General features: G+C 40.4%; 1 protein-coding gene across 1 annotated transcript in view; it reads right to left on the bottom strand.

Annotated features, from left to right (window-relative positions):
* PAXBP1 (PAX3 and PAX7 binding protein 1) overlaps window positions 1–13,318 on the bottom strand; it is a 35,019-nt gene extending 21,701 nt beyond the window's left edge. The window contains exons 1-7 of the mRNA XM_067565599.1: window positions 12,893–13,318; window positions 11,728–11,856; window positions 9,145–9,321; window positions 6,533–6,754; window positions 5,786–5,889; window positions 4,095–4,315; window positions 2,955–3,144 (exon numbers count right to left, since the gene is read on the bottom strand). Coding sequence (XP_067421700.1) covers window positions 2,955–3,144; window positions 4,095–4,315; window positions 5,786–5,889; window positions 6,533–6,754; window positions 9,145–9,321; window positions 11,728–11,856; window positions 12,893–13,307 — 1,458 coding nt within the window. The 5' untranslated portion in view covers window positions 13,308–13,318. The remainder of the gene's footprint in view (window positions 1–2,954; window positions 3,145–4,094; window positions 4,316–5,785; window positions 5,890–6,532; window positions 6,755–9,144; window positions 9,322–11,727; window positions 11,857–12,892) is intronic.
* Window positions 13,319–13,849: the final 531 nt, after the last annotated feature.

The following is a 13,849-nucleotide window of genomic DNA, read 5'->3' as shown; positions in this document are numbered from 1 at the left end:
CTTCATGTGAAGTTTCCCTATAGTGCCAATATTAATGTGAAACTAATTAACCACAATCCTGACAAGTTTCAGTGTTACAGGACAAGATGTGTCATTCTGAAGTACATTCTGTGAAGTCTTCCACAGTGGGGTGGTAAATGAACTGCATTATTATAAATTTTAAAAAAATTAATGCAAACATGAGATACAGGTTGCTCTGGGCCTTGGGTATCTAAATTCTGCATCTCCAAATTCAGACTGGAAATTCTGCTGCTGCAGTTTCATTTAAATAATATGAAAGGGGTTTTAATGACCGAACATGAAAATTCAGCAGTGTGACTGCCCATGTTATTTTATGCTGCCCCAGTTTTATCTTTTTATAGGTTACAAGATCTTTGTAGTAACACATTACAGATTTCTAAAAAACAGGGAGTGGACTCCAGTGCAAATTCTGTGGCCACAGAATTAGAAAATACACAGAACCTTGCGACTACCTAAGAATCCATGCTGCATTAATATTCCTGTCAAACTGTGTATTAGGCTCCCCATCCTATACTTGCTTCGTGTATGCATATCTCTGCGGACTCCAACTGAATTCAAAGTCATTCTGAATGGATGCAGGAGTGTGCCTGGGTGCAAGTCAATTGTAGAAACAGAGGCTTAATATACAAGTAATTCTGGCAACTTATTGAAAATATTGCTTTATATAGGCACAAGGTTTTAAATTTGCTAAAGTTCTTAGGGAAAAAAGTCCTTAAATCTATAGAACATCCAGAAAGAGACAGGAGCATAACATGACAGGAGCATAACAAGGAAGACAGATTTAACAAATTCAAGTCTATGGCCTGGTCTATACTGCCAGCGAAATTCAGCAGTAGTTGACAGGAGTTACGCAATGTACGCAAACTAGCTTATGTAACTCCCGTTGACTTCGTAACTTCTGTTTAGTGTGCCATTTCCACGGCGCTGCACCTATGTGAAATGCATATCCGTCAATACAGCACTACGCTTTTTTTGGAGGTGGTTTTAATAGATCAACTTCTGGTTTGATTAAGCGGGTCTTCACTTCTGCTCAATCGATCAGGATATATCCATCTGATGGTGGCGAATTTGCTGCCATCAGTGTAGACATTCCTAGTATAGATGGAGATACTTGAGGGTAATTGACCAGTTTTTGCCAACGATTGTCAGCAATAGGTCCCCTAAACGGATGATGAAAATAACTCATTTTTTAGTATCAGAACAGGTTTTGGTCCATTACCGGTCAACAGTCAGTTTTTTAGTGTAGACCAGGCTAAGATTTTGTACATATTCAGAACTGCACCAATATAAAGGTGTCATTTTTAAGAAACATTTAAATGGCGAACCAATGTGGACCCCCTTTTTTAAAAAATAAACCTGGTTTAAATAAAATTTAACGTCCACACTATGTTTTGCAGTTTAAGAGACTGATTTTATACAAGTCACACCCTTAAACTGGTGTAATTTTAAATACAGACGAGGTCTAAAAAGCCAAATCCATAATTTATCTGGGTTGTACTTTAGACACATGACAACAAATGAGGCAGTAATAAATTGTCAACTTTATTACCTATACTCAGCTAAGAATGCTACAGGTTCAGAAATTTTGCTTCATCAGCAAAGCACCATTTAGTATGGCTAGTAGATCAAATGAAAGAAACAAATGGTCCACCTTCCACAAGGCTCAGTTTTGAGAACCAAGGTACTCACTTATTCTCTAGCTTGTTTTTCCTAAATGGTTGTTCACTGGTTTGACTGTTAACATTAAAAAGATTAGATGAAGTTTCAACTGGTATTGTTCTATTCAGGAAAAAAGTTAGAGAGTAATGTGTTTGAAGTGCTCACACAGAGGTTAGGTTGTTCAGAGGCATTCTGCTTGATATGTAGTGGTGAAGATTTAGAATACAGATGGGGAATTTCTGAAGAGCTCCACCAGCAACAGACAGCAATTAATCTCACTACAGTAAGAATCAACTATTTTATCAAACTGAATGTTTGGTAGGTGTGAAGGGAAGCCTACAGATAGGATGGGGAAAGTGGCAGCTTTTACTTTTCTAATTAACCAATTCTTTTGGCTTATGTAATGTATGTAAGAAATAGCTTCCAACTGCATATAAAATAGGAGTCACTTTCAGGAAAAGAGGAGTGATAAGTCTACCTCTATGCTCTCCTCTGTATTGCGATTCACTTGTGTAATGTACACAGGACCCATAGAGTAGATGCTAACAATCTTTTTACCAAATTTAACTATGGTAAAATTAGATTAATACTAATGTTTACAGAATTGAAGTATAAAGGATATTTCCATTATCTTAAATGGGAGATAGAAATATACAACAGGGTAGCATGAAAAAGGGTAAAAGCTTCTGAAATCTTCAGCCAGCTTTGCTGATTCTAAAACTTTTCCAGCCAGATAGCTACCAGAACACTGCCAAATACTTTAAGCTGTCGACTAGCAGAAAATCTACAGCAAAAAGCAGAAATGTTATATGGCACTTATTAAATGCCTCCAGAAAATGTCAGTGTTGTACCTCAACTTTTTTGGTTTTTTTTTAAAACCTCAATGCAATCTAACAATTCACCAATAGTGGATACTAACTTTATCTGTGAACATGGCATCCAATCTGCGTATATAGGGAAGTGTTTGAGTAAATATAAAAAAAATAAAATCACAATTTCTTAAACATTCTAAAAACACATTTCAGTCATATCAGCACTTACATTCCAACTGGAAGTACACCAGAGATCAGTTATACTGTAAAAGTGAGACTTCTCTTTACAAGCTTAGTATGATGAAAAATGACTTTTCATCACCTCTAAAACCAAACCTTCTGATGAGTATGCTCTCAGATTTTTTTATTTTTGGTAAGTACAAGGAGGCACGTGTTTTGGCATGTATAAAGCTTCCCTACTTTTGTTTTATTGAAAAGAGATTAATGTTTTTGCATCCTTACCTTTTCACTGAAACACTCAAGCAAGTCTTGGACATACCCTCGCATTTCTTGCAAAAATTTATACCGTTCACCAATACCCCCAGAAGACCCTTCTAAACGTTCAATTGCCTTGGTAGAATCCTCTCGGCTTTGTTGATGTTTCTCATGTTGCTGCTGATTGACTTTGTGCAATTCTTTCATTGAGTCCAACCTGAGGGCCAAAGAATAGATATACAAAAATTTACATCCAAAAGTCTATATAATGCAAACTGTTGAGATATTAAACTGTTTCAGAGTGAGAGATATTAAACTGTTTCAGAGTGAGAGCGCACAAGTACCAAGTCCATATAAGGAAAATATTTTCAAGATACATTCACTACCTGTAATTTGTCAATGCTTTCTCCCTTCTCCAGTTCTTATCAGCAAGGGCAGTAGTTTAAGTTATGATGGGCTAGACTCTGCGAGGTGCTGAGTACAGCAACTCCTGTTAATCCCAACAGGAGTTGAAGGCGCTTAGAACCTTGCAAGACTGAGCCTTAAGAAATCAAATTAGAAGCAAGGGCATTAGTCTTTATTATACTGCACTAACTAGACTCACTTCAGCCAATGGAAAAATTTTTAACGGGGCATACAAACCAGTTCTGAAGACACTACCCAAAACGTGGGCTGTTCATTCTAAAATATTTCTCACTGCAACTGGACTTTCATACAATAGGATCTTTCGGATACCTAACAAGCAAATTACAATGTTTAAGCCCTAAAACCACCAGATTTTAGCCTAAAATAAAAGATCTTTATGTATTCAGGAAAAAAATTGGATTTATACACTTTATAAAAATGTTACTTGGTAAACTAAACATCTCACTGTTCTTTCAATTCTTGACTACAAGATTTTTTCAGTGTCCAGAAGACGCAACTCAGATCTGTCTTCAACAAGATCAAATTGCCACATTTTAAAAGCTTCACTTCCACAGAAGAAATCCAAGACTTTCGAAAAGTTTCAGTGTCATCTTCCTTTTGTTTTTGTTTTTTTAAATGATGTGCCAAGTCAGTGGTTTTCCAGTGATGAAATTCTGCATTTGCTTGAGATTAAAGAATGCCTGAGGGAATAGAAAGCTAGAGGACATGTCTTTTAAGTCTAAAAAAGATGGTCTGCCCTACCTGTCTTTAAGCTGTTTCTTTACCAAATCAATAGTAACAGGAGTCATCTCATTACTGGGAGTTTTGAAAGGAACTGTATTATCTGTTTTTTGAGACTTGGTCTCTGATGATCCATAAGCAGCGTAAGTGTAAGGAATGCCATATGACGAACCATAAGGCATTGTCTGGTAAGAGCTCTGGTAATACAGATTATTCACTTCAGTAGGCTGACTTGCTTGAACCTATAGAAAGAACACATGTAATAGTTAAAATGCTAATGTCTCTCCTTTTAAAAACATTACTTTTTAATTTAGTTTTGACATTTTATATGCAGAGGCAAAAGTTATTTTAATCACAATGGTTATTAAAATAAATCACTTCTCATAATGTCCTAATGAAAGATAGATGGGAACAAACAGAGCCAAGATGTGTTCACAGAATTATGATGTACAGTAATTAACAGAAGCAATCTCTTCAATGGAGAATTTCTTAGCATGGTTATCATTATTTGTAGTAATAGCTCATAGCTATTCATAGCATATTACTGAATTTGAGTTCAAGTTTCCACAAGCCTGCAACACCCAATTACTAAATATCCTAAGCTGTACTAATCTCTGCTGTTAATACATCTTATCAACGTGCCATGAAAGCCCTTGCAAACACTTTTAATTTTAGAAAACAGTTTTCAGTGACATCCAGTGTCCCCTTCCAACTCTGGAGCAGCTACTTCTCCATTCCTGCAAAGCCACTAACTGCAGCTAGTACAAGGCATAATCCTACACAGGTGCCGAGTTTTCCCAAGAAGTCGTACATAGAGCTGCACAAAGGCATTTTCAGTTTGATGGCCATACCAATTAAAAAAAAATTCATTCTGAGGCAGATGAAGTTTTCATTCAATCCAAAGTGAAATTTCGTTTTGCTTAAGGGTTTACCTTTTTTTTTTTTTTTAAATAAAAGTGAAGTAAACTGTGAAATGAAAAGTTGATTTGAATAAAAAAAATCAAAATGTTTTGTTTTAAAAGTGTCAAAATTAAATGTTTTGATTTTGGGAAGATTTTACTACTCCCCCCCACAACCAAAACAGTTTGGTGGATCCAACATGAATTCGCAAAACTTTTCAGTCAACAAAAATCTGCATTTTTTGGCAAAAAACATTTTGGCCGAAAAATTTCCCCTAGCTAATCACAACCAGACTTAGGCAGTGGTGCATCTGGGATGAGCATGTATGTTCATTAAGGCTTTAAATTTTATCATAATGCCTTTCTAGTATTTCTTTCTTGATATTGCTTCCATTGAAATCAGTGGCAAAATTCCCATTGGTTCTAGTGGCAGCAGTGCCAGGCCATGCATGCCTAACAACTTCTGGACAAGAAGAATAGAAACAAAGCTCACTTCAAGGCTTCATTACTTACTGGCCATAGTTAGCTAGTAAATGCTGGTCAATGCTACCACAATGCTAATTACATGCTTCCATAATGGAAGGAAAGCAGAAGCAAGACATCTCTTCCTTCAGTCTGAGAGGACATTATAAATTAAAATGACATGTTATACCCCTAATCTCAGGATCAAATTATACCAACCAGTAAAATACTAGTTTGAGTTTGGGAAGCGTTTAGTCAATATCTGCACTGAAAAGTTTAAAATCCTATACCTTTTCCAAAAAATACACGCTCCCCCCCCCCTTTTTTTTTTTAAACTGTTTGAATACTTGCCTGAGGTATGTTAATTCCTTTTCGTATCTGTTCCTGCTCCCATCGACTGAGTTCTTCATCCTGTTCCCCAGTTACGAGTGCTTCATCATCACTTCCCTCAATACCTGAGCGCACACGGAAAACGAAAAGACAAGATAAAAGTTCAGATAATGGATTTATATCAAGGATATTTCATTTCAAATTCCAATAGTTAAATGTATGTAATCAATAAAGTCACTAAAGACATCTTCTAATGCTTAGTATATGCTTATGCAGTAGAACTTGGCTAAACTACCACCACTGGGAGATCCACCGTAAATTCATTTTCAAGTTAGCTAGTAAATAAACAAAAGAATTATGTGGCACAAGAAACGTTTTGTTCATTTGACAAGTGTAGCTTTAATTAGTTTATATTTAAAGAGTTCACCATTAAAATTTGTAAAATTAAATTTTCATGAAACTTCTGTAGAGCACTGTGCTATTTAAGCTTTGTTCAAAAGCAGAAAGGGATTATTCTCATGTGCAGACTGAGAAGTGTTTATTAGCTAGATTCTACTGTACCATAATTCCTTAAAATGGATAAATAAGGCTTTATCCCACTGAATTTAAATAAAATAATATAATGTGAACTATGGTAAACCAGAACTGCTGTTAGTTATACAGAACATTTTGTTTAATGGACTTGCAAAAGTGAGGGTGAGCAACCTACAATGAAAATAGTTTCAATATTTATTAGATACGCTACCATCCTTCCAAAAACATTTTTACCTATTTCTTCCGCAATTTTTTGCCTTTGGGATTTTTCCTTCACTGAGAATACTATTCTTCTCTTCTCATCATCATCTTCATCATCACTAGCATCATTTTCATCTTCTCGAACAAGGCGGCCTTTGCCCGGCTCATTGTCAATAGGTGTGAAGTCCCCAAGTTCCCGGGCCATTTGACGCTTTTTTCTGGCAGCATGAATAAAAGCAGCATCTGGGATTTCTCCTGGAAACACATATTTACATGGTTAAACAGCCAAGCACTGCATCCAAACTCACAGTGAGACTCTTTGCTACTTATTTACTGCCACACCAGCTGAGAAAAATGGTACCGCAGACCCATCAACTCATCTGTGTTTGTTAGCAGTAAGGAAAACAGATGAATCCAGCAGAAAAGGTTTTTAGTGGTTCAAGCACTCTCACCCCCTTCCACTGAGGCCTAAAAGCTCCCTCTTCTGCTCCTGAGAACTCAGAGTCCTCCAGCAAAGACAGGGAAGACAAGATATTTCACAAGAAAAACAAAAGGAAGTTTTTATATATATGTATGTTTCAAGCCTTCTATAGTTCAGGGGCAAAAAGGGCAAACATTTTTTCTCCTTGTTCAAGAAACCAGAGGAAAAATCCAAAACAAATAAAAACTGATACACAAGCCCTGAAAGATATTTCACAGCCTTTCAGAAAATGCAGCAGTATATACAAGCTGCATGCATACTGCATGTTACCTGTTTCATATAATTGATATAGCCAAGTGGATAGTTTGCTAGATTCAATTCTTCTTGAAATGTTATAGGTTTAGACACAAACTAGTGTAGCTCTTTTCCCTTTCTCATGTGTTACTGATGATTACAGAAACCAAAACAGTACTAACCTTCCAATAAAACAGCAATCCAAGGTTTCTCAGGTTAGAATTCCTATTATTTGTATTACGATAGTGCTAAGCAAGATTGAGACCCTGCAGGCTGGACCTACTTCAATAGGATGTCCTGTTCTGCTTTTCTCAGCCCATATGGTAAGCACTTGGGGGTATCATACTGAAGTCACTGGTATGGCACAGAAAGTCCTGGTTGGACATCTCTCCCCCAGTAACAGCCAGAAACAGCAGTGGGACAAAGTGCCTGCTGCTCCCAAGTTTGGATCCTTCCCTTCCCTGCTCTGCTTCCCTCAGCCCATTTAGCTGGGAAGGGAGTGGAGAGAGCTAATTCCCTTTGGGTGGTGCTCAGAGAGAAAGGGTAGCTTCTTAATAGAATCTAGAGTTGTGGGAGGAGGTAAAAGAACAGAGAGCAGTGGCTGGAATCTCCCTACCCTGCTGCTACTCCCAGTTCTCCTCTCATTTTGCTCAAGGTTTAGTCCCCTCAGATAATGAGATTACCATAGAATTTGAGAGTACTGAGTAGGAGAAAGATAGTAAGGAAAGTTGAGTGAACAAGGGAAACAAGAAGGCAGAAATGACTGAAAACTCTGTACCAGCAGTCTTAGTTTGCTGCATGTACCCAAGTTACGTTACTGAGATTGAATTTTGATTTGGAAAGTTCAACCATCTATTTTCACTAAATTGATTAAAACATTAGAGATTACAGATTAAGATATTCCCTTCACTTAAAAAGAGGAACACTGCTAAAACCAGTAAAACATTCAAAAGTGAAGTTATCTTAAGTGTACTCACTGTATCAGTTTGCGATTTCTCCTAAAAGCAAAGCAAATTAGTCTGGTGGGTTGACTGGAGAAAAATATTTTTTCAATGAGTGCAAGTTTAAAAAGATCTTTTCCCTCTATTTCATGTTTCTGCCTGAAGGATCCATGGTTTTCTATGGACTGTGGGCATGAAGACAATAACTATATTCCCCAGACAAAAAAGTTTCCTTATGTGCAAATTTGCAAAGTTATTAAATCCATGAATATTTCAAACTGATTTCTTTGGCCTCTTGGTTCTCAAGAAAACTTGATTAAATAGAAGAAGAAACATTAACAGCATTCAAGAGATTCAAATAGGGAGTAAAACAATTTCTGGTACCTAAATTAAGGATAATGCCAACCTGCAGCATGAGATAGCAAAAATAGAGGTGGATTTAGAGGATATTCCAGAGTTTTAGAAAAACCTAATGCTGGAACTAGAAGGGATTTTTATTTAGTTTTAAAAAGACCAGAGACTCCCATTTGAGCTATGCTTCATTTTAATTTACTTTGAACTATTACCCTATGAACTTGGCATTTGAAGGAATTCATATAAATACCTAATTTTAAGAAAATGTGTTACAGCCTTTGTTTTCAACATCCCTTGACATTTAAAACTCTGCTATTTGACACTGTGGTAATTAAATGGTCCTATTTAGTTCTTAAAAGAATCAGTTCAGTTTTCATATAGTTCTTCAACATTCATAGTTTTTATATTCTTCCACAGGACCAGTAGACTATGAATGAACCTTGGAAAGTGGACATTTCCATTTACTTTTAAATTGTCATATCTAGTCTCTGTTTGAGGGTGTGGAGGGGGGAGAAAGAAGGGAGGTGTTGATCTTGGGAAGAGTACATACTGCTGACTGAATTTCAGTACTTAAATTCCAAGTGTTAGGGGGGTTGGAAATGTTATGTCTAAACTAGCTTTACTAAAGTACAAACCTGGACGGAGAACATTCAGAGACGATAAAGCACTTGAAAAAGCTCCCCCAGTTTTAGGCTTTTCTTCTTCCTTCTCACTTTCGACTTCCATCTCTTCTTCACCTTGTTCACTGTTTGCAGTCCCATCTTCTTGGTTTGCATCCTTAATCTGTCCTGTTTTCTCTATGGTCTGTTCAGCTGTAAGAGAAAGTCTATACTTCAGTTTCTTTTTGTGAAGTTTTTTTTTTAAAAAAGCACACTTTTAAAGAATACCACCAGATATGTATTCCTTACATTTAAGCCAGCTATCTAAAGCAAAATACAGACAATCACATTCATTTTTAACTACTTATAGTGGAAGAATGTGTCTTATGCTGTGGCTTCAATAAAAACAATGAATTTTTCTCAAGTTCAAACTATACAGACGGACCACTCAGAAAGACAAATGCATCCAAGAAAACATTAAACATTAAGTTCACACAGTCAAGCACCTGAGTCAGGAAATGCCAGAAATAAGGTTGCTTGTGGAATCTTACTGTAGCCCTACATACATATGTATTAGGGCAGTGTTTCTCAACAACCAGTCCATGGACTGGCGCCGGTCCTTGAGATCTCCCTGAAACAGTTTAGGAAGGTAGCAAGCTGGTCCCTGGTATCAAAAAGGTTGAGAAACACTGCATTAGGACAGTCTTTAATGACTGAACACATACTTTTTTGTTTTTCACAGGAACCCTCCCACATTCACTGCACTATACCAGTACCCACTGAATGAGCAGCTATCCATTATTTTATCCTCACTGAACAGTGTGTGCGGCCCCATACCTTATTTTCTGCACACCACTCAAACACTGCTTTGAAGACAATTATTAATTTCAACACAGGTTTTTCTTTGATATTCACCACTGTAGTATCTGAATGCTTCATAAACATATACTCATCTTCACAACACTCCTATGAGGTAAGGCAACATTATTTCCCTTCTACAAATGGGGAACGGGCATAGAAACATTGTCAGAAATGCACACTAATTTTGGGTGCCCAATGTGAGATGCCTACGGCCTGAATTTTCAGAAAATTTAACATTTCATAGCTTTTTATTTGTTCAGAGCACAGATCTCACTGACTTCAGCTGCAGTTGAGAGCACTCAGCATTTCTGCAAATCCAAACCCAGTTGTCACAAATTGGGCACCAAAAAAATAAGGAACACTGAGGCCATCTGTTAAGTGTTTGGTTTAGGTGACTTGCCCAGCATCACATAGATACTACTCTATGGCAGAGACAGAGATAAAATCCAATTCTTAACAGTTCCATTCAACTGTAAATAAGGCCATAATTTTTCTTCCTGCAGTCCTCTGCCTCATTCTCTATACCCCCACCCTTGGGGAGGCCTAGATCTGGTTGTTCCAGTCCTGCAAATAGTACATCCCAACCCAATTTCTGACATAAGTGAGGCAGGGATCCTACAGACAACAGGCATGACTGATTTCCTGAGTACCATACATTTTGTGCACTGATGGAGGCAGGGATCCTGAGTGGGGAAGATAATCTTTAATTACATGATCATAAACTATCATAACCTACAGACAGTGGCCAAATTAAGATTGCATGTGCAAGCTTCATTCTAGCATTTGCTCACTTTTGAGTGCTTGACTTTATAACTAACATTCTTTTAATGGAATTTCTTTATATAATTCCTAGGCTTTTTTAAAATAGCAAACTGAAAAAACAGAAATTCTATCATGTAAAATCATACTGAGCCTCACATCAGTGGGGTATGAACCTTCACAGCACAGACCTTTCCCACCTAAGATAACAGTAACTGATAGCAGTAGTAGGTTGCCATCCTCCATCTGGGCCAACTGTTAGAGGAAGATGAAACGCACACTTTGCTAGTAGGCTTCAGTTATTATTAGCTGACAGCAGGAGGTGAAACCCGGGAATCCTAGATTCTATTCTGGGTTCCCCGGGGTTTGTACTATAATGGTTAGAAAACTTTTTTGTCCAATCCCCTCTCCAGCCTGTTCTCATCTCAATCTCCGCTTCACCACTCCATGCTCATTGTCCCATTCCTACAGAACACAGATGTAGGTCACTTCTTCTAACATAGGATCTTAACATAAGGAACTCCGCTCTGTCTACCCCTCAATAATCTTTCCCTCACTTTACTGCTCTCTTCTTGTGTTGTGAGGACACATCCTGGCAGAGGAATGCTAGATGCAGCTCCAAACGCTAGCTATTAGGAAGCAGAAGTACAGCGAAATTTAAAAAAACGAGTATAGCCTTGAGAGTCAAGAACTAATTAATTTTAATCCCAGCTCTAATGATGATTCACTGTGTAGCTTTCTAGTAAGTGTCCTCACTTCTCCACATCTATTTCAACATCCATAAAATGGGGATAAATTCAATCTATGCCGAAAGGATACTTATGAAGATTAATTTAATGCTTATACAGTCTGCTCTGAATACATAAATAACTCTAAGTATTAACATGCTTAATCTCCCTAAAGGATTGACACTGCATCTTTCACACATCCATAAACTCATTTTTATGCACGGTATTTAATCTTTCAGTTAATATTAGTTAATAGCAGTTTTGCAATTACCATCTGCTGGAGAATTGACCTCTGTTTTAACCTTTGATTTTTCAAGATCTTCTTTGTATTCTTTCTTCAGTAGTTTTACTATCTTTTTGCTGTAACTTGATTTCTTCACTTTAAAAACTTCTTCAGTTTCTTTAACAAAGAAAAATCAGAAAACACAGGTGACCTAGGAACAGATTTGTCAGCTAGAACTCACAAAAATATTTACCATCTGTCAAGCCTTTTCACAGGGTGCACAGCACAACTTCATACTATAGTTACTAACAAAAGTATCCCATAAATCTAAATTCAAAAGTTAACATGCAAGATCAATAAAATGTTTGACAAGTAGGCATTGCACAGTGTTGTCAACTCTCACAATTTTATCACAAGCCTTGTGATAATAGGTGTTCTTTGCGAAGCCCATGTTCCTGGAATCACATCAATACATGAGAATCTCAGGTTTCATTTAAAAAACAAAAACATTAAAAGCCTTCCTGGTTGCATAGCATAACATGAGAATAAGCCCCCATTTAAAAAGCTCAAAAACAGAAGGCAAACAAAAAATACCTAAAGTGGATTTTTTTATATATATAATATGAATTTTAAACAAAAGTGGAAGACTCTGCTCGCTCATTTTATTACCTAACCAGCACAATGTGAATCGCTGTGATGGCTCACCCCTTAAATGTTAGTATTTCTTTCCACTTAGCCTTTTTTGGAGGAAACCACAAGTTCACGTTTTGCCTCAACAGAAACCGTAGCAGGTCAGTTCACAGTCACATGTGGCCCCAAGACAGCCCCGGGGGGGCTGCCTGGCCTCACTGCAGGACTGGAGCCCGCTCGGGAAGGAAGAACCAGGGCCTGTATCGGTAAAGGGGGTGACCTGATGGCCCGGGAGAGGCCGCTCTTCCCCATTCCTCCCCCACGTCCCCGTAACACCGACTCTCCTCTGCGCAGCGCAACGCCGGAGGGCCGGGCCCGGGTCCCGGCGGAAACACAAGCCGTCATGCGGCCGGGGCATATTTGTAGCCTGCTGCCGGTGCGAGCTCCGGCCTGGGCCACTACCTGCCGGGGGCTGGCTACGTGCAGCTGGGGATGGGGGCCGGCCAGCGCTGCGGCCTGGCTCGGCTCTGCCCTCAGGCCCCGATCCCTGCCCCGCCCCGGCCCCGCTCGCTCGCTCGCTCACCCTCCTCCTCGTCCTGGAAGCTGAGCAGACTGGCCCGCGGCGCCGGAGCCTCTTTGTTCTCCCGCAGCCGCTTCCTCTCCTTGGCCCGCCCGGCCCCGGGCAGCCCGTTCCCCTGCTGCAGCTCCGGCTGCTGTGGTGGTGGTGGTGGCGGCGGCGGCAGCAGCGCGGCCAGGCCCGGCCCGAGCCCCGGGCCCAGGCCGCTCCCTGCTCCCCAGCCCGCCAGGACGGGGGCGGCGAGCGGGACGCAGCCGGTGGGGAGCGGCAGGAGCGGAGCAGCGGGGGCCATGGCGGCCTCGCCGGGCCCGTCCGCCCCCAGCGGCGACTCCTGCGGCTCCTCGTCCCGCTCCTGCTCCTCGTCCTCCTCCTCCGAGTCGTTCCGCTTCCGCACGTTCACCCGCCGCGCCTTGCGGAACATCCCGCCGGGCCAGGCCGGCACCAGCGCGCAGCTCCCAGGCAGACACTCGCACCGCAGCCAGCAGCAGCAGCGCGCCGCGGCCCAGCCCCGGCCGATTCCCCCCCGCCCGGACCGAGCATGATAACCGGGGACCCACAGCGCCCCCTGCTGGCCCGCCCGGCCACCCCCACCGGCTGCAAGGGGAACCGAGCGCGCATCGCACCATAGAGTGCCGAGCCAGACTAGAGTGCCTCGCGCAACCATAGAGGGCAAGGGCTAGAGCGCCCGCTCGCGCCTGCTCAGCCGCAGCCATCTTGTATGAGAAGAAGGGAAGGAGGGAGGGTGAGGGGAAGGAAGCGATCGATCACGTGACTGCAGTGACGGCCCGCCCGGGGATCCACGGATTGAAGCGGGAGGGTGGCGCTATGGAGGACAATGGACACTTGATTCCCATTGGCTTGCGCGGCGCTTGGGGCTGCCTGCCCAGAACTCACTGAAGGCGTTGGGGTGGGGCTTAACTTTGCGCGGGTTTGTTTTTTCACGTGGGTGTGTGGGTGGTGGAA

This window comes from Emydura macquarii, unplaced genomic scaffold (assembly GCF_026122565.2).
Source record: "Emydura macquarii macquarii isolate MOO-44397 ecotype Brisbane River unplaced genomic scaffold, CSIRO-AGI_Emac_v2 contig_2681, whole genome shotgun sequence".
NCBI lineage: Eukaryota > Metazoa > Chordata > Testudines > Chelidae > Emydura > Emydura macquarii.
The sequence above is the reverse complement of the archived record's forward strand: the minus strand, read 5'-3'. Positions and strand labels throughout refer to the sequence as shown.